The 25,028-nt window shown below is 34.0% G+C and overlaps 3 protein-coding genes across 14 annotated transcripts; 1 reads left to right on the top strand and 2 right to left on the bottom strand.

Annotated features, from left to right (window-relative positions):
* Positions 1–9,277: 9,277 nt before the first annotated feature.
* On the bottom strand, positions 9,278–12,453 carry LOC145577479 (DAG protein, chloroplastic-like). The gene is made up of 5 exons (XM_081634959.1): positions 12,036–12,453; positions 10,226–10,323; positions 10,058–10,123; positions 9,789–9,968; positions 9,278–9,598 (listed from the first exon to the last, which is right to left on the bottom strand). Exons 1-4 carry the CDS (start codon positions 12,401–12,403, stop codon positions 9,793–9,795), a joined length of 708 nt encoding a protein of 235 aa, XP_081491085.1. The 5' UTR covers positions 12,404–12,453; the 3' UTR covers positions 9,278–9,598; positions 9,789–9,792.
* A 1,186-nt stretch (positions 12,454–13,639) lies between these two features.
* On the top strand, positions 13,640–20,431 carry LOC145577477 (uncharacterized). Of its 12 annotated transcripts, XM_081634957.1 has the most exons (9): positions 13,640–13,800; positions 15,043–15,170; positions 15,346–17,086; positions 17,171–17,272; positions 17,370–17,415; positions 17,584–17,701; positions 17,800–18,142; positions 18,441–18,546; positions 19,818–20,431. In XM_081634957.1, exon 3 carries the CDS (start codon positions 15,380–15,382, stop codon positions 17,021–17,023), a length of 1,644 nt encoding a protein of 547 aa, XP_081491083.1. In that variant the 5' UTR covers positions 13,640–13,800; positions 15,043–15,170; positions 15,346–15,379; the 3' UTR covers positions 17,024–17,086; positions 17,171–17,272; positions 17,370–17,415; positions 17,584–17,701; positions 17,800–18,142; positions 18,441–18,546; positions 19,818–20,431. The 12 variants fall into 12 exon arrangements, with proteins under 12 accessions (XP_081491083.1, XP_081491080.1, XP_081491079.1 ...); XM_081634954.1 differs by having other exon boundaries at positions 15,346–17,272; positions 19,818–20,426; XM_081634953.1 differs by having other exon boundaries at positions 17,171–17,415; positions 19,818–20,424.
* A 1,417-nt stretch (positions 20,432–21,848) lies between these two features.
* Positions 21,849–23,349, bottom strand: LOC145579505 (U-box domain-containing protein 20-like). Its single transcript, XM_081636745.1, has one exon. The coding sequence runs from the start codon at positions 23,231–23,233 to the stop codon at positions 21,893–21,895; it is 1,341 nt and encodes a 446-aa protein (XP_081492871.1). The 5' UTR covers positions 23,234–23,349; the 3' UTR covers positions 21,849–21,892.
* Positions 23,350–25,028: the final 1,679 nt, after the last annotated feature.

The following is a 25,028-nucleotide window of genomic DNA, read 5'->3' as shown; positions in this document are numbered from 1 at the left end:
TGAGGAAACTCATGCTATTATATGATTATGTAACGGTAGCTTCACAAGGATCACACATAATATGAGTAGGCAAGCAAGCTTTCGTTAAATATTGGTAGTAATTGCTTGGTTTAAAAGGCTATTTTTCATTAAATGTTTTTCTTTAGTCATTAAAATTTGGCTTTTGCAATTGCTTGTCACACTTTCTATAAGTTAGAATGTTATATAATACAGTGAATATCAAGTTGTATCTATTGATAACTTAATATCTTCTTAAAGACTATAACATTTGTCACACTTCATTAAGCTGTAAGTTAGTACAGTGAATTTTGAGTTGTATCAATTGGAAACGAATCATCTCTTTAAGGATTGTAACATGTGTCACATTTTCTTAAGCGATAAGTTTATACAATAAATATCAAGTTGAACCAATTAATAATTTAAATTTAACATCTTTCTAAGGATTGTACTTCATAACATTTGTCACACTAGCTCTCAGTAAGCTGTAAGTTAGTATAATGAACAATATTTAAGTATATAAATTGATAAAGACCATCATTGGATTATATTATAACATTTGTCACACATTCAGTAATTTGTACTTAAGTTAGTACGATAAATATCGAGTTGTATTAATTGATACTATTGATAACGTGACATCTTCTTAAGGATTGTAAGATTTATAACATTTGTCACACACACAATAAGATGTAAGTTAATTAGTACAGTGGATATTAAGTTGTACCAATTAATAAGTGTAACATTTTTGAAGGATATATAGTAAAATCCATATGGTGGTTGCTTATCAATATTGATGGTGAAGGCAAATTTTCTTTAGTTTAATTTCCATGCGTGATTTATAAAAAAATGAACTTATAATAACATATCTTTAAAATTTTAAATCTCATTGATATATATAAAACCCTATGTAATCTTAATGAATCAAGGACATTCACGAGTGGACTAAATTGGGAAGTAGATTTGTACACAAATTGATAACTTGGGAAAGGTGCAAAGTTGCCCTAGTTGAATGATCAATAATGAAATTGATGGAAAATAATATTCCAAAACTCAAACTAACATTAGCTCCATTCGATTAAGGGCTTTTTGATCGAACCAACAGTTTAACGTTAATTGGCTAATAAACCCAAACCTAAATTAATTAGTTTAGCAAGTATTATCTCAATTTTCAACATATTTCACAGTCACATACAATCATCCATTATTTATTTAATTAATTATTTATTTAATTTATTTAGTTTGATAGTTAAGGAAAAGTAACTTCCTCTTGGTTATAAAAACCTACTCGAGCTAATCTAATTGAGATTAGCGAACAAGACACCTGGCCTTGATGAGAGTGAAGCTAATAGAAAGAAAGGGGAATTCCTAATTCCCCACCCCATATAGAGCTACTTAGAGGATTTGATCTAACATCCCATCCACATTATTAGGGTTACATTGATAATTTAAATGCAAGCATTTCCACTCAACCAATCCTAATTTGATTAATCGATCACTTACATAATAATCACATAATACTTGATACTAGACAAATGTAAAACCATTGTAGATATTCAAGCTTTGGTGACATCGACAATTTATATTTCATTACAAATTAAGGATAAGGAAAGTTGATCCATAATTTCTTTAGTTAATTAAAGCTTCAATGACAATATTTTTTGCTTATTACTAATAAAGAATATTTCCACTACACATTTGGAATATGATCAATTTGCATTATTGCTTGGTATTTAATTTGGTCATACACATAATAATTTGATTTAGCCACACATTAGACCAAACCAAGGCCAAATCCATTCTTGCACATGTAAAAATAGTTTAGGGTTGGTCCACTAATTACAAAGTTCTATCGTTTGCCAGCTTCATCAATGTTCCACAGTTAGCTTAATGACAAAATAAGACAGATAAATTGAATTAAAGACAAGAAAATAGAAGAATTATGTTTTTAAATGGTCCAAAAATCTCTTTCAAATCTATTTTTTGCACATGGCTTGTGTTGAATATGACGTTATTGGAATATACTTGCTTGCTTTAATTTGTATTATTATTGTTTATATAATGAACCTTAATTAATCTAGATTAAGCTCAACTAATTAATATGGTCCCTTAATCCATTTGCTTGTTTTAATTTGTATAATTGAATTATATAATGAACCTTAAATAATCTAGATTAAGCTCAACTAATTAATATGGACCCTATCTATATGCTATATTATGCGTGTGATTGCTATTATTAATTAGTACATAAACCTTTAATTTGTCTTAATTTGTCATTAGCTTGCAAGTTGCATTCCTACAATTAGCAAATTCTTCCTATATTTATTGGTAATTTACTTGTAATTAGGCAAGCAATATTAATTTTAGCCGTCAAATTATGACCTAGTCATCAATTGTGGCCAAACATTGGATCTATCAACAAATCATGATGCAAAATGTTGTGTTTTTGTGTAAGTATGAAAAGACTATCGTTTGCTTGAACAAATTAAATTGTCATGCAAATTAAAAATTGACCCTACATGAGCTTGGCTTAGCAAGATAAATCATATGAATCTACTTGAAATCGATCAAAATCTTGAAAACAAACGCATATGAAATTTGGACAAAAGAGTTTAAAATTTCCATTTTTCACAGTATTTTGGCTGATTGTTTGTCATGGACACATCCTTTCACTGTAAACAAATAAATTCATACTATTAAATAGAATGAAAATTATATGTTGCGAAAAATTTAACAAATATCTGTCCATGTTGGTGACTTTGGACTCTAAATTTTTTTACTAGGATTAAAAAATGTACGGAGTAGGGTTCTATTTATTTTAGTTTTTTTTAAAGGACTCTAGCTAGAATTCAACCGTTGCTTTTTTTTTTTTAATTTTTTTATTTTTATCCAGTATTTGGGAGTAGAGGGCCGGGGAGGGTAAGGGAATTCTTATGACCATATCTCCAAACATTCTCACTTGGTATGATTTGAATCTCATACCATTAGGATTTGAATTTGAAATAAGAGTCTTATCAAATGAGCCAACATTCAGTCGGTACATAGGTAGGGAGTACCTCTAAGGCTCCAGTTGCGAAAAATACTTATGATGCATTGATGATTTGATGCTACAAGGTATGCCTATGCCACATTTGCCAATAAAAATCATCTAAGCAATACAAATTTGCATTTTGAGCAAAAACTTACTGTAGGTGGTCGGTGGATAGAGTAGTAATTTGAGATGTTGAATTATGAGTCAAACAAGCAGGAAAGACGTGTTGGGCTGTGCCCAACTCTACATATTCAAGCCCAAGCAAACTAGACGGCTGACCCAATGATTTGGAAGCTGATTATGATTGTACTGGCCTCATTTATGTCATACACCAATATGTTTTAATAATTGATTCGTGTGTTTGTAGACCACAACTTGTGTAACTTATTAACTTACATCACTTGCATGTGCTTATTTGCCTCAAGCTGTACCGATTTCTGTCGGTTAATGGCTTAGCCAATTCGGCAAGATTAATCACCCTTTATGGTACATTTAGTAACTGATAAGGGTATATTGTGATAATGAGAACGAATTTGTATATGAATTTATAAAATCAATTTTATACTATATCTCAAATCATCTTTTTTTTCGGTCTTATTTCATTATCATCAATTACCATTTTTTTTTGGGATGGGGGATATATTCGGATGTCAGTAGGCATTTATGAAGAAAATCATAAGATTGAAGTCGATAGTGCATGTTTACAATGGACATTTACATATTACTTTGTCAAGTTACACTTTAATGTATCTTATTTCTACTATAAACAACCGGCTATCAAACAGACCTTTAAAGCTCACATCCGGTGCTAAGCCTCAATGTGCATGTATCGGCCTTCCTACAATAAAATTATCGACTTAAAAACTCATTAAATTAGTGTTGAACTTCTGGTACATGTAAATAGGTGTATAGATGAGTAGATGACCTCACATTTTTTTTTTCCCAAATAATTGAATTATCTGAGGTCTTGCATTATGGTACTTATAAAGTTATAATGTCCTATCAACTAAATATGCTATGACATGATGAATACTGACTTAGAAAAACTCATTAGTCCTCATTTACATATAATTTTAAAACAGTTTTATAATTATGTGTGTATATATATATATATATATATATATATATATATATATATATATATATATATATATATATATATATATATATATATATATATATATATATATATATATATATATATATATATATATATATATATATATATCAATCAATCAATCAATCAAAGCCTTAATCCCAAAAGTGGGGTCGGCTAACATGAACCAAATTTGATTATTCCGTGTAGTCATCAACATAAATCTTTCTCCTCCATCCCTTACGATCCAAAACTTCATCCTCACGTAAATCCATGCACTTCATATCCTTCCTCACTCCTTCCAACCAAGTCATCTTTGGTCTCCCTCTTCCTCGTTTAATCCCTCCATGGTCCCACTCTTCCACTCTTCGCACCGGTGCACCCTCGGGTCTCCGTCTTACATGTCCAAACCAACGCAGACGATTTTCCCTTAATTTATCTACAATGCCCGCCACACCTACTTTCTTGCGAATAACCTCATTTCTGATTCTATCTCTTAAAGTGTTTCCACACATCCACCTTAACATGCGCATTTCCGTAACCTCCATCTTTTTAATATGCTCTTTCTTAGAAGCCCAACATTCTGTACCATAGAGCAACACTGGTCTTATGGCAGTCCTGTAGAATTTTCCCTTCAACTTTAAGGGAATGCTGCGGTCGCATAACACTCCCGTGGCCGCTCTCCATTTAAGCCACCCTGACTTAATCCTGTGGGTCACGTCTTGATCAATGTCACCATTCTTCTGGATGATCGACCCTAGGTACTTAAAACATTCACTCATGGTCAAATCCTTTCCATCCAAACTCACCACTTCATTGCTTGTCCCCCTCTGAGTGCCAAAACGACATACCAAATATTCAGTCTTACTCCGACTTAGCTTAAACCCTCTAGATTCCAACCTTTGCCTCCATTGCTCCAACTTGACATTAACCCCATCCTTAGTCTCATCCACCAAAACGATATATATATATTTTATTTTATTTTTTTCTCTGCCAGTGTTCATTAATAAAGGAAAAACATTACAAGGCATTATGAAACAATTTTTCCTACCTTATTATACTTAGTTATGGGCTATAGATAATACTTTTCAAAGTGTTGGTTGAATTTTACAGCATTAATTCCTAAATTTCTGTATTAAATCCATTGTCTTTATCCTTTCTTGTTGCTATTATATTTACAGATTATACTTCCACATCAATTGTTTGTTAGGCACTGGCAAATGTTGCAATCATACATGATACATTCATACACATCTGTAGGGTTGAGGAACATTTCAAGTAATTTCAGATTTGATATAATTCTTTGGTGTATTATTGATCTTGGCTATATCCCTATAGAATCATTAATTATTTCTGCGTACGTATCTCTATTAGAAAGCTTCAAGTAGTTGATCGTTATGTCCACTCTTAGAGAAAAGATTCATGGTTATTCTTTGTACAACTAGGTTATGTCTCGTACCCTCGTACCTACGAGATAGTCATAGATCATTCTTGATTATGGTCTGCTGAATAGAACTAATAAAAGTATAATGAGGAACAACTAAAGGGCTCAATCATATGTTAAGACGAAGAAAATCATTCAAAGATATTACTGATAAAATTGTTAAACCATTGTTTTATTCAGAGCTAAATTACTGATTAAACAAATGTAATGCATCTTTCTTGCTCAGATTCAGCAAAAATATTGCATTCAGCACTTCAGCAGATGATACTAGGGCATTTTGCACAAGAATAGCAAATTTAAGCCTTAAACTATCACAATTATGCATAATTTACAATCTGAAAGTTCACACAGACATAAACTAGGCAACAGAAAATTTGTTTATTACTACCATACTAAGCATCAAACTCCTTATTTCATACATTCGACGATTAAGTATAGTTTTCATCAAAAGGGTTGTTTGTTACACTCCTTATTTCACATGATCACATACGCCTAATATTATGATTAGCATAAGAAAATAACTAGCATAACGATCAAGATAAACAATACGGAGTAGTTAATCACTGAGATATGTGAATAATGCAAACGCGCACCCCAAATATCCCCCATATTTCATTCTGATCCAATAGAAATTGCACAATGTAACACTAACACACAACATTATTCACAAATCTCAGTGATTAACTTATCATCCCTCGTATTAGAACATTTGTTCGATTTTTACTAGTACTAACCGTAATAATACCTTGAATTATGCACCCAAGAAGAATTTCCTCCATGATATTGAACTTGTTCAGTAAGAGGTTGCTGAGGGAAATGCCTGTGATAGCTATAGACAGGATCACCATAACTTCCTTTCTCCGGCATGGTTCCGCCGTAAGGATTCGGATTCCCAAACAGATACTCAGCAGTTTCTTTCCAACAATAATCATAATCATTCATATTATCATTACCATCTCTTTGATGATTATAAATCCTCTGATTTCTCTTCCACAAACAGGGGAAATAACCACCAAATACTCCTTCACATAGGTCTATTGCTTCCATACCATAACCCGGTGGAATCTGACGCCTTATTTGATCACCATACTCCTCTTTACTTCCCTCATCACCTACAACACCGCCCTCGATTTCTTCTTCTACCTCCTCCTCTTCCTCCTCGAAACCCTCCTCGAAATCTAAGGCCTTTTCTTCTTGGATTGCCTCACTAACAATGCTTCCATCTTTTGGCTTTGCATCACTTTCAACATCTTGAGCTTCTTTTGCATGACTTGCATCAATTAAAGGTACAATTGGATCAATATTAGATGGTTCTTTACTCACTTCATCTAGCTTTTCTCCTCCTTTTCCTTTCTCTTCTTCGAAAACCGGGGTTTTTTCTTCTTGGATCACCTTGCTAGGAATGATCACATCACTCTGTTTTGGCTCTGCTTCATTGACACCTTCCTTAGCAACCAAACCATCTTGCTTTTCTCCTAATCCTTCTTCTTCCTCCTCATCTTCTTCATCAAATTCATCTTCATCTTCATCGTCGAATTCTTCATCTTCATCCTCAAAATCCGAGGGATTTTCCTCTTGGATCACCTTATTATCAACAACCCCATTACTTTTCTTTGCCTCACCTTCACCCCCAACATCATTTTTAACCCCATTAACATAAGGAGAAGGAACAGCCCCATAAGAAAAATCACCCAAAGTTTGAGCATTATTTGAATCCGGTTTACTAGATGGATAACAAATTTCTTCTGAAGGAGGTAAAGGCTTCCCATACTTCTCATTAATATCATAACCTCCATGAAATGGTTTCGGGTTCCAATCTTTTTCGTCGAAACTTACAGCATCAGTACCTTCTTCAGCTTCAGCAGCAGTGTTATTATTATTATAGAAAACAGCATATTGAGTTGTAACATGATCATAATATTCACCACTTTCACTCAAACTTGCATCTTTAGTTAAAACAGATTCAGGCTGATTGTAATTAGAGTAATAATAACCTACTAAAGATGGAGTTAAAGCTTGCTGATATGCATTTCCATAATATTCAGAATCAGAATATTGATGATGAACATACCTTTGCTCTTGATTATTGTAATCAAGATTGTAATTATTGTAGTAATACTGATCATAATACTGATAATTACCAAGATTATCAGGGTAATTTGAAGGGTAGTTGAAGTATGCCATTGATAGTTTAGATGAAATCTTAGTGTTTAGATGAAAACTCTAGAAAAAGAAGTTTGTTTCCACCAAACTTAGACATGTATGTAACTTTTAGTAGTGTGGTTCACTAAGGTTACATCCCCTCAATTCTTATCTACTTGTCTTTTATGGACTATAAGGAGTATTTTTGGCATTTCCTTTTGAAAAGTAGAGAGGTTTTTGTCTACCTTTAGGATTGAATTTGAGAAACTCCGAATTTTTACACTAATTGGTAAAATTTACATCTCACAACCATAAAAACTCGAAAATTCACCGATTAGTCCTTGAGATCCTTGAATCTAGCCCCATAAAGTTTCGAAGAGTTTCAAGAATATCCTTATTATTTATGATATTATAATTGTAATTATTATAAAAAGCCCCCCTTTTCAATTAGCTTCTAGTTTATAAATAATAAAAGTGGAATCATTTGATAGGAATTAAAGGATTTTTCTGATAAAGTTTATTATTTTATACTTGTATAAATTTTAGCATCATTTATTAGGGAAAGCAAATTTTATGGGCATTGAAAAAGATAATGTAATGCATCTATAATGATCATGGTTGAGAAGTCAATATCAATATAATGAGCTTTGGTCCTACACTCCTTGCAAAGAATATGGGGTGTTTTGGTTTCTTTTGCTTTTATATCACAAATTATGGTTTGCAATTCATTCTAGAATCATCCGGACCTCATCTTTACTTTTTTTTTTTTCGTCCTTAAATAAAAGTCTAATTTCACTTCCTTAGAGCTCTAATTTCTAAATAAAAATCTCATTTTTTTTCCATGTACTTATTTATTTACTTGTAATCAATTAAACCCCATTATTATTCACCTTTATTCACTATTAACCAATCAAAACCCATTATTTAATTTTGATTTTCCCTTGCAATCAACCAAACTCCACAATCTTTTTATAATTCGCCTTCTTATAAAATCTCATGCAAAAGACAAATGATATTTTTATTTGAAATCAAGTAGTTTAAATTGTGATAATTCAAGTTATTCCTTTATTGTTAAGGTGTACTAATTTGATTTGTTATCAGTGTAAACTCACAATTTTCATTAGACCAAAAACAAGTTTTCAAATATTTTCTCCACCTTTTATTTATTTTATTAGACAAAACATGTTTTTCACACTTCTCAATCCATAATTATTGAGGTTTGTGCAGTATAAGTATTTTGAAAATTGAAAAAAAAAACTTGATTTTTTATAGTCAAATCTAAAAATGGCTTAATGTGTAGCTAATATTTTGAGTATGGGCTATAATTTAGCCCAACCCAATACTACCAAAGGTGGAATGAATTTTTACCCAGCCCAGTCTATGATCAGCTATACTACCTGCCTAGCATGAGACTAAAACAACAAGATCAGAGCTAAGTATACAGAGCGAGGACAGATATTGCATACATCCTCCCTCGTGTTTGTCAAAGGCTCAATGCCATAAGACTGCGTGGGAGACGGTAACTAAAGTGGTCATATGCCTGATGTACAACCACAAATGACTAATTATGAAAACATGCTTTAGTCTATAACAAAATGTACAGTCTATTTGACAGCAAACAAGTGCAAAGAGCTATCACAAAATTCTTGTAGCACCGTCAAAGAGACTCCTACATGTCATACTCTTACATCAATGGCTCTGATTCTATAAATGGACTACTTTGCAAGCTTTATGGCCTTACAATAAAAGGCTGTTCATGTTGCAATACACCCTCACCATATAAGCAGTGTAAAGCTATACTTGACCATGCACGCATGACTGCTCATCGACATTCAGCAAGATGCAACCAATCTCTCCATAAGCTATGTCATTTCACATTATAGCCAACCTAGATCAAAGATTATATTTGAATCATTAAACAACAGTTGTCAATCATACTAGAAGTAGTTCATAAACAGGAGGTAGGATTAAGACTATAATTGTCAATCAAACACATATTCAAGTGATTCTTTTCCACATGCATAAAAACTTCTTCAAAATTCAGACAGATAGGATCATAGACAATTCCACTTCCTAACCTTATCAGGAGGCTGATTCAGAGGGTGCACTTTCTTGTTTTGATTTTCTAGGAGCAGTTCCAGGGGGACCATCTCGCCGTCTCTCATACCTTCTACTCTCATATTTAGAAGTATTGCGTTGCTTAGGTTGATATGTGGGATACTTGCAAGGAATAATCTCACCATTGATATACTTGTCCCCTGAGACAAACATTTCAAGGAAGTGAGAAAACTTGTCACTGTATAGGCACAAACAAAAAATTCCTCATAAATCAGAATAGGGTGTGTACCTCCATAATCCTTGTTTTTAACATCTATGTAAGAATCAGGCAACACCCACAGAACTCCTGGCAATCCTGCAGATCATGAAGGGTTGAATACTTAGCTAATTAAAAACAGCTTCAAAGTTTCTCATGCACTACAAGGGAACATAAAATTTTCAATATTGCACCATTTACCCTTGAATTTTTCAGATGTTTCTTCATCTACTGTACATTGGAAACCAGTGTAGGTTGTGGTACTAAAAGCATACATGTTCTTCTTTGCCTCTTCCATGCTGGAACGTCATAAAGGAAACAGTCAATCAACAGTCTTATCAGACTAATAAAATCAAATACGTAGTATATATATATAGGTAAAGCAAAAGCTTCAGAAATCGCTTCCCTGAAACACTCAAGCTCATTATTGTCCTTTAAATCTACTAAACAGAGTAATTGAATATTTAAACTGAATATACAATTATACATGCAACATTTGCCTTAGACCAATGTACAGGAACCCATGAATGCGCGTTTAGCACATCCCCCCCCCCCCCCCCCACCCTCCCTCCCTGACTCCCTCTTTCGCCTTCCCCTCTTTGATTAACTAATTAAGTCAATTAATTCTTGCCATACTCAGTTACCCCATCTACTGCATGAACAAATATAAAACCAGGACGAGAATGTACTATAACCAACCACGGTAAACTATCCTTTTACTTAAATTTGTAAAGTTTGTTCCATTTGAATCACATCCACAGAAAAAGTTGGCAAACATTCAATTTGAAATGACGCAACACAGCAAGGCCTCTCCTTCTTAATTGTTGCATTTGAAAACCCCACTACCAAATTCGCCATAGGCAGGGGCCTAGTTAGACTTATTCTTGTATTTTGGCTAGTTGTTGCATTTGAAACCCCCCACTAGCATGCCAATCCTTCTTAAATGTATTCAACATTTCGGCTAAAACGGTGCAGGCATTAGTTTCATAATTCTTTTAACAATAAGAAAGCCTTATTCTCACAACATCAATTCACTACAAAGGACATCACCACTTGTCCACAGTTTGGCAACATACAAGGATAACACCCCTCATGCTCTCACATACTTTTTCCATCCACCATTCGAAACAAAGAGAGCAAGCAAACTACATTATACTCACCAGCAGCAACTTCTTCACCAAACTGAATTTAAAACCACTTGATTATTTAACTATCAATTGTCTACTCTACAAAGTCTTTGGTTAGTTAACCAATGATAACCTCCTTCCACTCTTCCATATTACACATCATTCCCCATCACAAGTCTCACAACCATAAAATGGCAACCAATTCATTCTTATAATGCATGATTATTACATACTACTCTTGTCTTATATTACTTGCCTCATTTTCCTTTTTTGGGTGTCCTAATTTACTTGCTTAATTTCATTTATAGGAATTTTCTCCTCAACTTTTTCACTTGCATAAGTAATTTTTTCTCTTTATGAGCAGAAAGCAACTACAATTCAATTGAATTTCACTTAAATTGAACCTGACATCCAAAGGCACATAGTTTCTCCACAAAATAAACATATAGGCCTAAAATGAGCAGAACATTCATGGTCTTGCGACTCCAACTCTATTGAATTCCATAAGCATATCAACCAAATCCGAACTGAAAAAAGGCACATGATTTTTCCAAACAATCAACATAAAGGTCTAATTTCAGCTAAAAGAACAAAGCTTACACAAGATATTTACCATTATATTTTCTCAAAACCATTAGAACAATCATGGTCTAGCAACTCCATATTTATTGAATACCATAAACATTCAATCAAACCCAAAACCCAAAATGTCACATAATTTCTGCTAATAATCAACATAAATGAGATATTGAACTTATCCCAAACAACAATTATACTGTATTACCCACTACAAATTTCCCCGAACAACAATTAGATTACAAACTAAAATTTCAATTACAACCCAGAAATTCAATCAAATTAAACAATAAATCAAAGAAACAAACCTTCCCAAAACAGTAGCAAGAGTATTGAGATAAGTATCAATCATTTGTTCCCTAGTAGGAGCAGGGTCTTTAGGAAACTCCATAACAATCAACCAATGGTTATAGTCACAGCCAGGTAACATTATCGTTTCCCTCTGCTCGCCATTGTTGCTGTTGCTTCTCTTAGAAGAGTAATCCCCATCAACAGCAGCCCTAATTGCGAAGCTTCTGGAATGTGGGGTGGTTTGATTTGGGCTCCATGATTGTGGGCGAAGAGAGAGGAGAGAGATTGAGGGGTGATAAGGAGAAGTAATAGAGGGTTTAAGGGGTTGTGATGAAGGGATAATTGGAAGGGTTTTGGGGAGGAGAGAGAATGAGAGTGTTGCCATTGTTGAAGGTTGTAGGAAGTATGAAGTGATAAGGTGAAACTTGCAATGAAACTATCAAAGGGGGTTTTGTGGGATTTTTGTAAGTGTGGGGGTAAAGTTGTCCAAATGGGAAAGTTTTTAACCATAATTTTGTTTTCGGGTCTAAATAAGACATTAGACGGACAAGAGCATTACAAATTACAAATGCAGGAAGAAATGATATTACGAAGTATAAGAGTATAAGACTAAGGGCCTATTCATCTTAGCTTAATTTCAATTCAGTTGTTTCTCTCTTAAAATATTCATTTTAATTTAGTTCAATTCAGTTCAATTCAGCACGATCAGTAAATTAGAATAAACCCTAAGATCCTATGCTTTGTCTAGAGTTCAAACTCATTACGTTTATGGATTATTGTGTTATTTTTTTCTATGACATAAATTAGTTGTTTTTACTAAATGTTTTTTTTTTATTTTTAAAACTCGAATACAATAATAGTTTATTTGTTGTTTATGGAAGCTCACTTAGGAAAAATAAATGTTACAGAGTACTTAAATTTACATCTAAATAATGTTATATAAAATTATTAAATAACTCACTGTGTATAATCGTAATGAACATTTTGGGCTTGTGTTTGATAAATGGCTTTTCATTGGCTTTTTGATTGGCTTTTGGCTTTTTTATTTGGTCAAACATCTAAAATTTGTGTTTGGTAAATGGTTTTTCGAGCCAGCTGAAAAGCTGGCTTTTAAGCCAAAATGAAAAAGCTACTTGGAGTAGCTTTTGGCTTTTGACTTTTGGCTAAGTTACTAATAATATCCTATAGCCAATTTTACCAAACATGTATTTAGACTAATAAAAAGTCAAACAGTCAACAAAAAGCCAATACAATTAGCTCGTCAAACCAGCCAATCAAACCAGCCGACAGCCAACCGTCAGCAGCGCCAAACAAGGCCTTTGTCATACACAAATTATTAGATGTGGCTGGCCACATCGCGTGGCCAACCATTATATGGATTACTTCGTTAGTTTATTAGGAGTTACTTAATCAGTTAAAGGAGTTGCTATGTCAGTGTTATAGGGTTACTCAATTCGATTTTAGGGTTATTCGATCATTATTGCAAGGATTTTTTTTATCAGTGCTATAAAGTTATTTTGTTCTTTTATAAGTGACCACACGATATGGTCACGGCTGAACCAACAACAACATTACCCGCCCCGTGACCTAAAGTCCCGACTCGTCTGGCTAAACTGGCTGAACCAAATTGCAAAACACTCAGAAATTAATTTTCCAGTTTTCTGGGTCAGAATAACAGTTTCACCCTTCTACACTAGAGAGTAGACTGAAGATACATTACTCGAAAAAGGGTGCTGGGAAAACATCAAATTACTCCTTCATCACCCATAATTATTTTCTACGGTATGTTTCTCTTCTAGTACTATCCAGTAAAATCTGTTATGCTTTAATTAGTTTGATCTTTGATGTGTGTAAAATTTATAGACTTTGTTCATGGATTATCTTCAATTGGGTTAATTTTTTGAAATTTGATTAAATTGTGCATATTTTTGGTGTGATTCTCCTTCAATTTGATATTGTAGAAATCTAAATTTGCTTAAATTCGAAACTTTGAATTGGGGTGGAATTCATTGACTTGGGTAATTTCATGCTGATTTGGGGACGAATTTCATGAATATTCAGTTTCTTTGAAGTTTATAGTTATTGAACTAATGCCAATAGACAGGCATTAAAGTTTATTTAAATTTACAAACATTTAAATAGAATATTTGTGTTTTTGAATTGAAGATTTTATAAATGATTAGTTGAATCCCAAGATGAAGTTATGTGCTATACTGTCGTTTTTCAAAGTTTCAATCTTTTCATAGTCCAATGATTTGAAGATTTTGAGCCACTACCTAGTACCTGGTTGATATTCCAATCCATAGATATGACAGATAATGTAAAAGAAATCATTTGTCAATGTTGTATGGAAGAGATGATCAGGATGAGAGTGACTATTTGAAAACAACTATATACATTCCGTTTCTAAATAATAGGCTACATTTGATTTGAGGACATCGTTTAGAGTCATAGCTAAAACGCCATTACGAGTACTATCTTTCGCCGTTTATCATCATTACGATGTTCTTTGCCATTTATCATCATTACGATGTGAGTTTAGTCTTTATTACAATTCTTAGTCACAGTTATCAATGGTAGTGTACTAGTGTGTGAAAGTGCAAATTGTAACATACTAAATTTATAGGCTGCCTGTAATTTGGGATAGACTAAAATAGAAACATTGTATATTATCTACGAACAAAGGAAGTAACAATGTGCACTAAAGGTGTTGCTGATTTATTTTGGTGAAAGATCAGTATTTTGTTTGCAAACATGCTTAGATGATAGATCTTACTCTTGAGAGTAATTTAAAAAGCTGAAAAGAGGCGAATAAAAGGTGCCGCAGTGCTCCTCTGAACTGTCTGAAGCCACTGTCAAATTTTATTTTGGGATGTTATTAGTCATTGCCAACTTTTGAGTGCCAATTGTGTCAATTTTTTTTAGGTTAGTTTTTTGAAATAGTGTTTTCAGGTTTTAATTACTCAAGCTCCACATTTTCTGTAAGATGCTTGTTTTTCATATGTATGCTCTGGACTTCATCAGCTTGAATTTCAAATCAAGATCCTTATGCGATGAGAGGGATGGAAGTTGCTAATTGAAGCACACTCAGTCCCTGCCTCTTTCAGGCTCTCAGCTAATGATTCTCCCTTCTGGTTCTGAAGATTATGCAGGTTAATGCCTTCTCAGCATAGCTCTTTGCTTAGTTTTCAAATAAAACATTTCTTCCTTTGTAGGTTTTTTAAATGTGCATCGTTTTGGTTGATTTAAATGCAATTTATAAAAGTATATTTATAGAAATTTAGAACCTTCCTCAAGTAATAGTTATTATTGTCATGTTGTTTTCAGAGGCTGCACCTTGATGGGTTGCTGATATATCATTATGGTCGTGATGGTTTCTGTTTTCCGCCATAGGGTTCTTACTATCACTAATATCTTTCTTTCAATTGGCAAACCCACCAAGCGCCTATTCAGCCATCAGTTAGTGGTCGATGACCCGAATCGTAAAGTGGCAAGTTCTCTCTGTGATTCTCTCCGTGAAGGCTTGAATTGGGATTCCTTGAGCAGAAAATATGATTCAGCGAGTTTGGATGATCCTATTATTGAGAAAGTACTTCTTGAATTCAAGGAACCCATTGAGGCAAAACGAGCTCTGAACTTTTTTCATTGGGTTGCACATAACAACAAGATTGGCCATGGACTTAAGCATTACTGCATCACCATTCATATTTTAGCTCGTGCACGTTTAGTAAATGACGCCCGCAGTTTGTTAGAATCCATTTTGCTGAGATATGATGAGATTGAGGTGAATAGTTCTTTGAGATTTCATATAGTTGATATGCTACTGGATACTTACAAGATAACCAACTCATGCCCATTTGTGTTTGACTTGTTGGTGCAATCTTATAGCAGGTTAAGGATGTATAATGCTGCCTTTGATGTTTGTTGTTACTTGGACGAGTGCGGATTCTCTTTGAGTCTCGTCACCTTCAACACTTTGCTTCATGTCATACAAAAATCACCAGATGGCAGCAATCTGATATGGGAGGTTTATGGCCATATGATTCAGAAAAGAACAAACCCAAATGATGCAACATTAAGAATAATGATCAATGCTTTGTGTAAGGCAGGAGAGCTGCAGAAATATATGGACATAGTATTTAGAATTCATGGCAAAGGGTGCTCTCCTATGGTGGCTGTGAACACTAGTTTGGTTTTCAGGATGTTAGGGGAGGGGAGAATTGAGAAAGGACTTGTTTTACTGAAAAGGCTGTTACAGAATAAGCTGCTGCTTGATGATGTTTCTTACTCATTGGTTGTTTATGCTAGACTAAGAAGCGGAGAACTAGACTTGGCACGAGAAGTGTATGAACAAATGCTGAGTAGCGGTTTTCTTCCCAATTCATTTATTTATACTCTTTTTATTGGAGGCTATTGTGAGGAGGGAATGGTTGAAGAGGCGCTGAAATTGATGGATGAAATGGTAAACTTGGGGCTAAAGCCATATGATGATACTTATAATTCTCTTATAATGGCTTGTGCTAATGTAGGGGCCTTAGGGGACAGTTATCGACTTTGTGAAGAAATGTCCGAAAAAGGTTTTCTCCCTAGTACTACAGCTTTTAATGAGATGGTAGGAAAGCTATGTCAATCAGGAAATATGAAGCAGGCCAATGATATACTAACTGTTTTGATGGAGAAAGGGTATTTGCCCGATGAAACAACATTCCTTCATCTGATTGATGGCTATGGAAGAGAGAGCAACTTTCAGGAGGTTCTGAAATTATACTATGAAATGGAATTTAGGTCATTGTCTCCTGGATTACCAGTCTTCACATCACTGATCAAGACTTTGTGTAAATGCAGAAAGCTGGAAAAAGCAGATAAGTATTTGACCATCATGAAAAAACAGTCGCTTAACCCAACCATATGCATATATGAATCACTGATATCTGCTCACCTTGAAAATGGCAATACAGAAAGGGCTCATCATCTTTACCACGAGATGATTCAGATTGAGGCTTAATCAACTATCGGCCTTCAGTTTGCTGAATTATTTTTCAGTTTTTCATGTCTTGCCCACTTGGAGGTTGCTAAAAACTTACAAACCCATCAACATCTTTTGTTTTCCTCTGCTTATTTATGCATTACTGGAAGCAAAAAATATTGACAGGAGAGGCTTTTTCCATGTGCAAATGTCAAATGATATGACTGAGACCTGAGTTTTCAGCTGGGTCGGCTGGCCCTTAGTGCTTGTCAAGGACGTTAACAGATGGTATCTGTGTTTTTTCCCCTCATCTTTTCACGAGTCGAATTGTATGTCATATACTAGTATGAACAGTAAAGATTGCGGTTAGTGTTTGTGATCACAGAATTGCTCATTGGGCCCGGATAGTGAAGTTTATTAGAGCCTTAGAGGTATTTCACTTGCATAATTTGAGATAATCTCAATATTTGTCATTGTCATAGCATTAACTATTTTCTTTTGCATGTTGCTAGTCAACATGGTTGATTCATGCCTATTACGTCATTTGGCAAATCATAGTTTATGTTACAATACATTCGTGGCAATAATCTTTGGTGTAGGTGCTTTTTTATTGGATATGACGGTTTTACTTAGATGATCAAAGGAAAGGATATGATAGTGAAAGTGACACCAAACTGGCAATCACATCAGTTTGACACCGAGGAACTATATGTTGAGGTGATATCCTGGACTCCAGGTCTGGCATTTTGTTCTAACTGGTTTCAAACAACTGTACACATATACTAATATTTGAAAAGAATTGTTTTCATTTACAGATGTGCTTGGATGACACTCAATGTGAGCTTTGTACATGTTTGTCATTGTGCTTTCCTTCAACGTTGCTGTAATCGTGGTTTGAATAATGAAACTTGTTCTGCCCTTCTGCTCTTAAGTCTTAAGTGCCCTTCAGATTTTCTCTTTTCCTTTTCCCCCTCTTTTACACCAAATGATGATGCGTTTTAAACTTTTGTGCCTTTTGCTATGTGAAAAGGTAGAATTCGCAGAAATACATCTCTGTGAGTTTACATTTGTTTTCGGTCATTCCAAGCATTTTCTCCGTACCTTAAAACTTATGTTGCAAAGGATGGAAAAATTCATGATAATCAGTATCTATGATAGGTAATTGTTACCATCATTCCTTTGTTTTTGTCAGTGATATCCATTTCTATCTCCTTTTATATTTAGCTCGTGGACTTAATCTTACTAACGTAGAGAAATGTGTTGTTTTGCATGTGTATTACACCATTCGAAGCATAACCTCATATTATATATCCTGAAATACTATGCTGTAGTGAAAGTCAAGATTCATGATGAATAGTATCCAAGTTATGTTGTTTGCTTGCTTGTTCAGTTACCTAATATACTTTTGCAATCACACTTCACTAGCAATAATCCAATTCTAATTTTTGTTGTGCAGCAGGGGAGGTCGGAATTAAAATAATACCCTGTAAAGTATTGTTGCTGCGCCAACCCGGAGCAAAAGACATTATACTGGTCAGCATTAGTGGGCTTTCAGGTTCCAGGTAAAATTTTTAAATCTTGGTTTTCATCCTTATTTTCCATTTATGTGTGCTCTTGTTGTTTATATTTGACCTTAAGCATGATTTGCTTTTTGGCTATGCATCTGTGTTTTTGAGCTGAAACTATTTTTACCCTTTTATTGATTTAAACAATTTAATTAATAACTTTGTTAAGTCTCATAATTTTTATTTTCTATTCCACCGTCCAGCTTGACTTACGATCTTAATGACTACATGCATCAAATCTGAGGCACCGATTTTATCTCTGTTCTGCTTTTGCGCTTGCTTTCTCTTTAGATTATTTTGATGGAAATTTATCAACCACCATAGAATTCTTATTTAGTATATATCAGACAAGTAATCATTCTCTTTGAAGCTTTTTTTAAAACATTTCAGTAAATTTAGAATTTAGCTGTGGGACAAAATCTAATAATATGTTGTATTTTTGTTGAATATCCTCTTAAAGTAATTAAGATCACATGTACATGCTCCAACAGTTGACCACTTCAATTCGAGTAGCCATCGAGTAGTAAACAATGTTGCATGCAACTACGAAATTAGATCCCGTTGTAAAGTCCGAAGATGTAGACCGGGGAAAATAGTACACTTTTGAGTTAGTTTATATCAATAAGAAAAGAGAAGCATGTTTTCATTTTTTTTTTCTTTTTTTTTTTTACAACTTTTTTATAAATACAATTTCATTTTACTGGCGTTTTATTTCCTTGATTTATTTTAGCATTAGTTCTCAACTTCTCATCATTGACTTTATCATTGCAAAAATCTTTCTTATTTGGATTTGATGTATCATAAAATATGAGATCTACTCACATAATTTGAATGGATTGAGAGTGAGGAATAGTTGGTTAGAGCTTTCCTCCTGAACTTAGGAGTTCCGTCATTGAACACCCTACCTAAGTCTTTACAAACGGAGTATAATCTTATAAGTCTGTTTCACAAGAGTCTAAATATTTCCATTGTAAGATGGAGATTTTGCTAGTAGATATCTATAAGAAGCTGGTTCATAATCTTGATAAATGCAAATTAATTTCATGTCAAATAGAAAGAATTTTCGATTGATATTAACGTTTCTTTGAGGTTTTCTCCTTCCATTATATTATGATGAATGTTTAGCACTAACCAACTTGCTTAATTCTCTTACTGTATAAGTTCATTATTGGATGCCAGATTAACCTTGTATTCTTCTTGCTTCCATCCGAATGTTACGCCTTGTTAGCAGGATTTAGAACTGATGTTAACTGTTATCGGTGTTGCAGTCAATAAAGAGTCAAGACGAAAGAGAAGTACTAGTTAAGGGGTTCAACTGCTGCCCTTACAATATTCATTTTGCTAGTGGCAACGTTAAACAAAACTTGCAATTTTGCAAAGTACAATTCTTCAGCCATCATAATCGACTGAGTCCTTTGTGCATCATGTGGTCATGTTGTGTGTTTTTTTGCGAAGGGGACCATTTGAATAATTGAATATGATATACTCGTAGAAGTTTGCGAGGAGGTAATTGATCTTTCGCTAGTTAAGGTTTCTTATAGTATGAAGCTGTTTGACTTCTACATAATCAATACCGGAGTACTGTGCCTTTTAGCGAAATAAAAGAGCCACTATAGACATAAATGTAGACGGGATTCAATCTCATATTTTTGGCTCCAACTTCTTGATACATCAAACTATCTAATGCTCTATCAAGAATGCCAACTACATCGAGTAAGTTGAAACTCCTATCAACTATACCAAATATTACTCGCTATCGAGTCCCGCTCTTTATGTATATTCACATATTGTATTCTTTTAATGCTGGTTGTCATTGAGCGGTTAGAATACCAGTTTATAGGTAATAATTTATAATTGACCAAATTGAATACGTTACACGGTTATAGTGCTCTACTTCTCTTGCAGCTAAGCCATTAATGTAATACTAAATTAAAGGTCAATTGTCAACTTTTCTCACTTAATGCATACGTGTGGACGCATAAATTTGATCACCTCTAGGCATCCACCCTGCCATAGGCAATTGTACACCGGCAAAAACCCGAAAATTTTAGGGTCTTGAACACAACCTCTCAACCCAAAAACTAACATAAATAAAAAACTAACTTGAACTAAAACTCGACCCTATTTGAAACCGATCGATTTAGCATGTCTCAACACGAGCCATAGGCCCATATAGAAATATTGAGAAATTGTTAAAATACTAGTTCTAATTCATCAAATTTTGTCTCCTAAATCCAAACAAGCTTAGATTGATTGTGATTTAATTATATAAAATGACTACATAGGATATAATAATATACTTACAAATACTACATAGGATACGAAATTCTCAAATTCCAATTGCTAATTTGCGTCACCAAATCTTACGTTACAAAGTAGCCAGTTGAACAAAATTTCATCATAGGATTAGATTTTTAAAATTAGTTTGGGGTGTTTTAGTTTGCCAACCTGGAAAATAAGACTAAAAGTTAGTCAATTGTAACGGCTTATTTAATTTTCATATCATATTCTAGATGTACCTGTTTAACAACACTTGGTTTTCATTCTTTATGTCCTGTTTTAGGTCTTATGCATGTTTTTGACCACAATTTTAATTTCTTGTCCTAAAATTAATTGGCTAGGGTCCAAGCCATCCTCAATTATCCAATTTTTGCTGGATTTTAGCTGTGATTTATTTATAATAATCTATCATGGATTAGTCAATATCGTTCAATAGTCCACCTATTTTAGTTTCAGGAAAAAGATGGTTACAAGTTTTAAACCGATGGTCATATGTGTTAGTGAACCATTACTCCATCTAAGACGTATCAAGCAATTTCGTGTGTTATAGTTTATGTTAAAGCTCCGTAATCAAATTATGTTACCTGTTGTTTTAATTGGACATTATTTCAATTTTCAATATATAACACGTATGTAATTAAGGAGTCAAGTATTGATCTTTGGGTATGCAATATATAACACGTATGTAATTAAGTATTAATGAATTGATCTTTGGGTATGCAATATATAACACGTATGTAATTAAGTATTAATGAATTGATCTTTGGGAATAATGTGACATGCTTAATATTGTTTAGGAATCTAATTGCTAGAATTACAAAAAATGAAGAAATTAATATGAAATCAAGCACAAAAAGTTCATTTTTGTGAATTTTTTTATTGACAAAGAATGGTATATCTATATAGTATTATCTTCCAATTGTGTATTTTGTACATTGGCATTTGCAAATGTATGCTAAAAATCACTAATTAATCTGCTGTACAGCAAAATTAAAGAGACTAAACACCCTACTAATTAATTAACTGCAAAAAGAATGTGGTATGAACTATATATATGATCATCTTAAAATGGCCTTTTAAGATCCTTAAAATCCATGGATTCAATGCACTCTAACTTATCTCTAAAAAGATTTAGGAGCTTCAATAATTTAGTAACCTTCTCCTTAACCCTCTCATTGATATTCCAACCAACTTGTAAAATCAGCAAAAGCTTTTGAAATGCACCAACTTGTAGAGCTTCAACAATAACACCACCATCTTCCCTTTCCTCATTCTCACACAACCTATAAAGGATGGAGACCGAGAACTCGGTCGCTAACTCGGAGATCCTTAGTATCTTCTTTACCACCACCGGAATAGCTAGTGCTTGAGTGTAGGCCGCCTCACGGCCTTTGTCACTTCGACAAAGGCCGTCGAGGACCCCGAGTGCCTTCTCACAAACGCTCTTCTCAGCATCTACTAGAGTGTCTAGGACTAATGAGACTAAACCCATGTCTATGAACCTTTCTATGATCACATTTTTGCTTGAAAAATCATGACTTGATATGATCATATGGTATATTACAACTAGTGAAGCTTTGGTTGATGCTGGACAAATTGGCTCTTTGATAAGCTTGACCAACCCTTCCATAGCTCCTTCCATTGTAACCAATGACTCAATCACCTTCTCGTGATCTTTCGAGCTCGAAACGAGTTCTTTAAGGATCATAACCGCGTTTCTTATCCCGGATAAACCTCCGCGTCTTAAAAACCACACCAAACGCCCTAGGGAGTTTGGTGTCTTAAGACTCACTAGAGCTTGTGAGTCTAAGGGGGTTATAGATGTTAGAATACTCATAATTTCTTCCAAGAGTGAAATGACGGTTTCACCCTCGCTATCAGCGAAAGCTTGGAATGCAAGGGACAAGGCCTTACTAGCCCCATTCCCTACAATGCACCTCTTATTCCTCTCACTCTCCTTCAAAGCCTTACTTACTTTCCCCACTAGATCTTTACACTCTTGTGGGGTCCGCGACATCGAGATCCTCTCCAAGATGGTCCCCACCTCATCCGAGCTAATCGGAATTCGAGGTGTGGGGATCCGTTCTATCCCTTGGGATCGATTCTCAACACACCAGTCTTGAATCATCCTTCGAATAGTATGGTTTGGGATAGGCTCAAGTGTCCTTAAGACTTGATTAGTCATAGGACATGTTACATTACCTGCCTCAATCCATTTCTCTATATTTTCGCGGTCATACGATATTCCCGTCGATAAAGTCACCGGATCCTTCATCAAATCTAGAGATATCGGACACCGGAAATGATTTGGAACGATCAACTCCGTCGGCTTCCTCTTCCCCCCACCTTGATCACCCCCGGCCGCCCCTCGGCTCGCTCTCTTCCTTCTCCATGAAGAAATCATTTTTGTACTAGTAAATATGTTTTAAGAATATGATCAAATTAAAGTTATGTAAGTAAGTGTTTAATATTATTGGTATGTTTTGGGTGAATATAAGATGAGAAAATATGTTTTGAATGAATGAAGTTTGTTGCAAAGACAAAGTATATATATATATATATATGGGGTAGGTTTAATATAAAGTTTATGTTATACAATTATACGCGGTACAAAAGGTCAAAAACCATATTATAAAAATAATAATAACGACCGAAGACCCAACAAAATAGGTTGTACAGTATAATAAAAACGTTGTAATAAGTTCAAACAAAGGAGGAGGGGAAGAAGAGAAGTATTGAAGTTTGACCGTTGAAAGTTTGAAAAGGTAAGAAAGAGAGAAAAGGTCAAAGAAGCCGTTGATTTGGTTTAATATTAAAAGTAGGGACATATATAAATTTTGATTAATATTAAATAATTATGAATAGATTTTGTAGAATTAGAATAAATCAACGTCAATAGCTGCAGCGTAGGGGGTCGGTGCATGGAATGGATTTTTATGTCAAAAGTCTCGTCTAAACATCATACGGTTTGTATCACATTATCATATATATATCCTTCTTTTGTACCCGATTTTAACCGTCTTAATTGAAAACCTTGACCTTAAAATTAAATTGATTAATGTTGATAAACTTGTCCTTCGTTGTTTACTCATTAGTTATAGATAATGGATTAGTAAAATTTTGAGACAGTTAGGGTATTCATTTTTCAGCTCAGCTCCAATCACTTTAGTAAATGTGAACAAATCCTTAATTTTTTGGTGTTTAGAGAGCTACAAGAGGGGGTGATGAGTTTCGATCCCAGTATCACCTGGAATCGGGAGGGGAGCTCTAACCACTTGAGCTATCCCTCACACTCTGAACATGTCCTTAATGATTGTATAAGTAAAATTTGAATTAAGTAGGTGTAAGTGAACAAAAATATGATGATTAATATAGAAAATAGCTTAGAGTTTGCAAAATATAAAATAAAGTAGGAATAAAAGAGTAAACAAAAAGTGTGTTAAACAAAAATATGGTAGGAAGATTGTTTCAAATTATGCCTAACATGCTTAGTTGTGAACCTCTAAAACTTGAGTTGAAAAATCATTATTGATGTTGGATAAATTTTTGTGGTTACAATTTTGACTAAATTGGCTCGTGTTTGAATTGGTATGTAATACTTGTATAATACGAAGGACGTCATATATGAATTAGCTTAATTATGTCCATTGGCCTTTATTGTATACGACTAATACGAGTATTAAATTAAGGACTTATCTTAGTTGTAAATGGCTTTTTTTTTTTCTTTTTTTTTTCTAACAAAGTTGATAAATGAACTTGATAGTTCTTACATGAATTTATATTTAGTTTTTGATTCATGTAAATTAAAATAAATATTCATGGTAGTCAAAGGCTGAATAATTACTAAACTGATGAGTTGAGTTGAGCTTAACTGAATTGAACTGATGAGTTGAGTTCAGCTTAACTGAACTGAACAGATGAGTTGAGTTGAGCTTAACTGAACTGAACTGAACTGATTGGAGCTGAAATGAACTGAACTGATTGGAGCTTAATTGAACTAAATTGATTGGAGCTGAACTGAACTAAACTGAGCTGAAATAAATATTTTATGAGGGAGGAAAATTAGGAGCTGAACTGAACTGAACTGATTGGAGCTAAACTGAACTGAACTGAACTTATTAGAGCTAAATTAAACTGAAATGAACTGAAATTAAGAAAATCTGAACAGGCCCTAAATAAGCCAAATTTTGCTCGGTGAT

The sequence above is a fragment of the Chenopodium album genome, chromosome 14 (assembly GCF_948465745.1).
Source record: "Chenopodium album chromosome 14, dcCheAlbu1.1, whole genome shotgun sequence".
NCBI lineage: Eukaryota > Viridiplantae > Streptophyta > Magnoliopsida > Caryophyllales > Amaranthaceae > Chenopodium > Chenopodium album.
The sequence above is the reverse complement of the archived record's forward strand: the minus strand, read 5'-3'. Positions and strand labels throughout refer to the sequence as shown.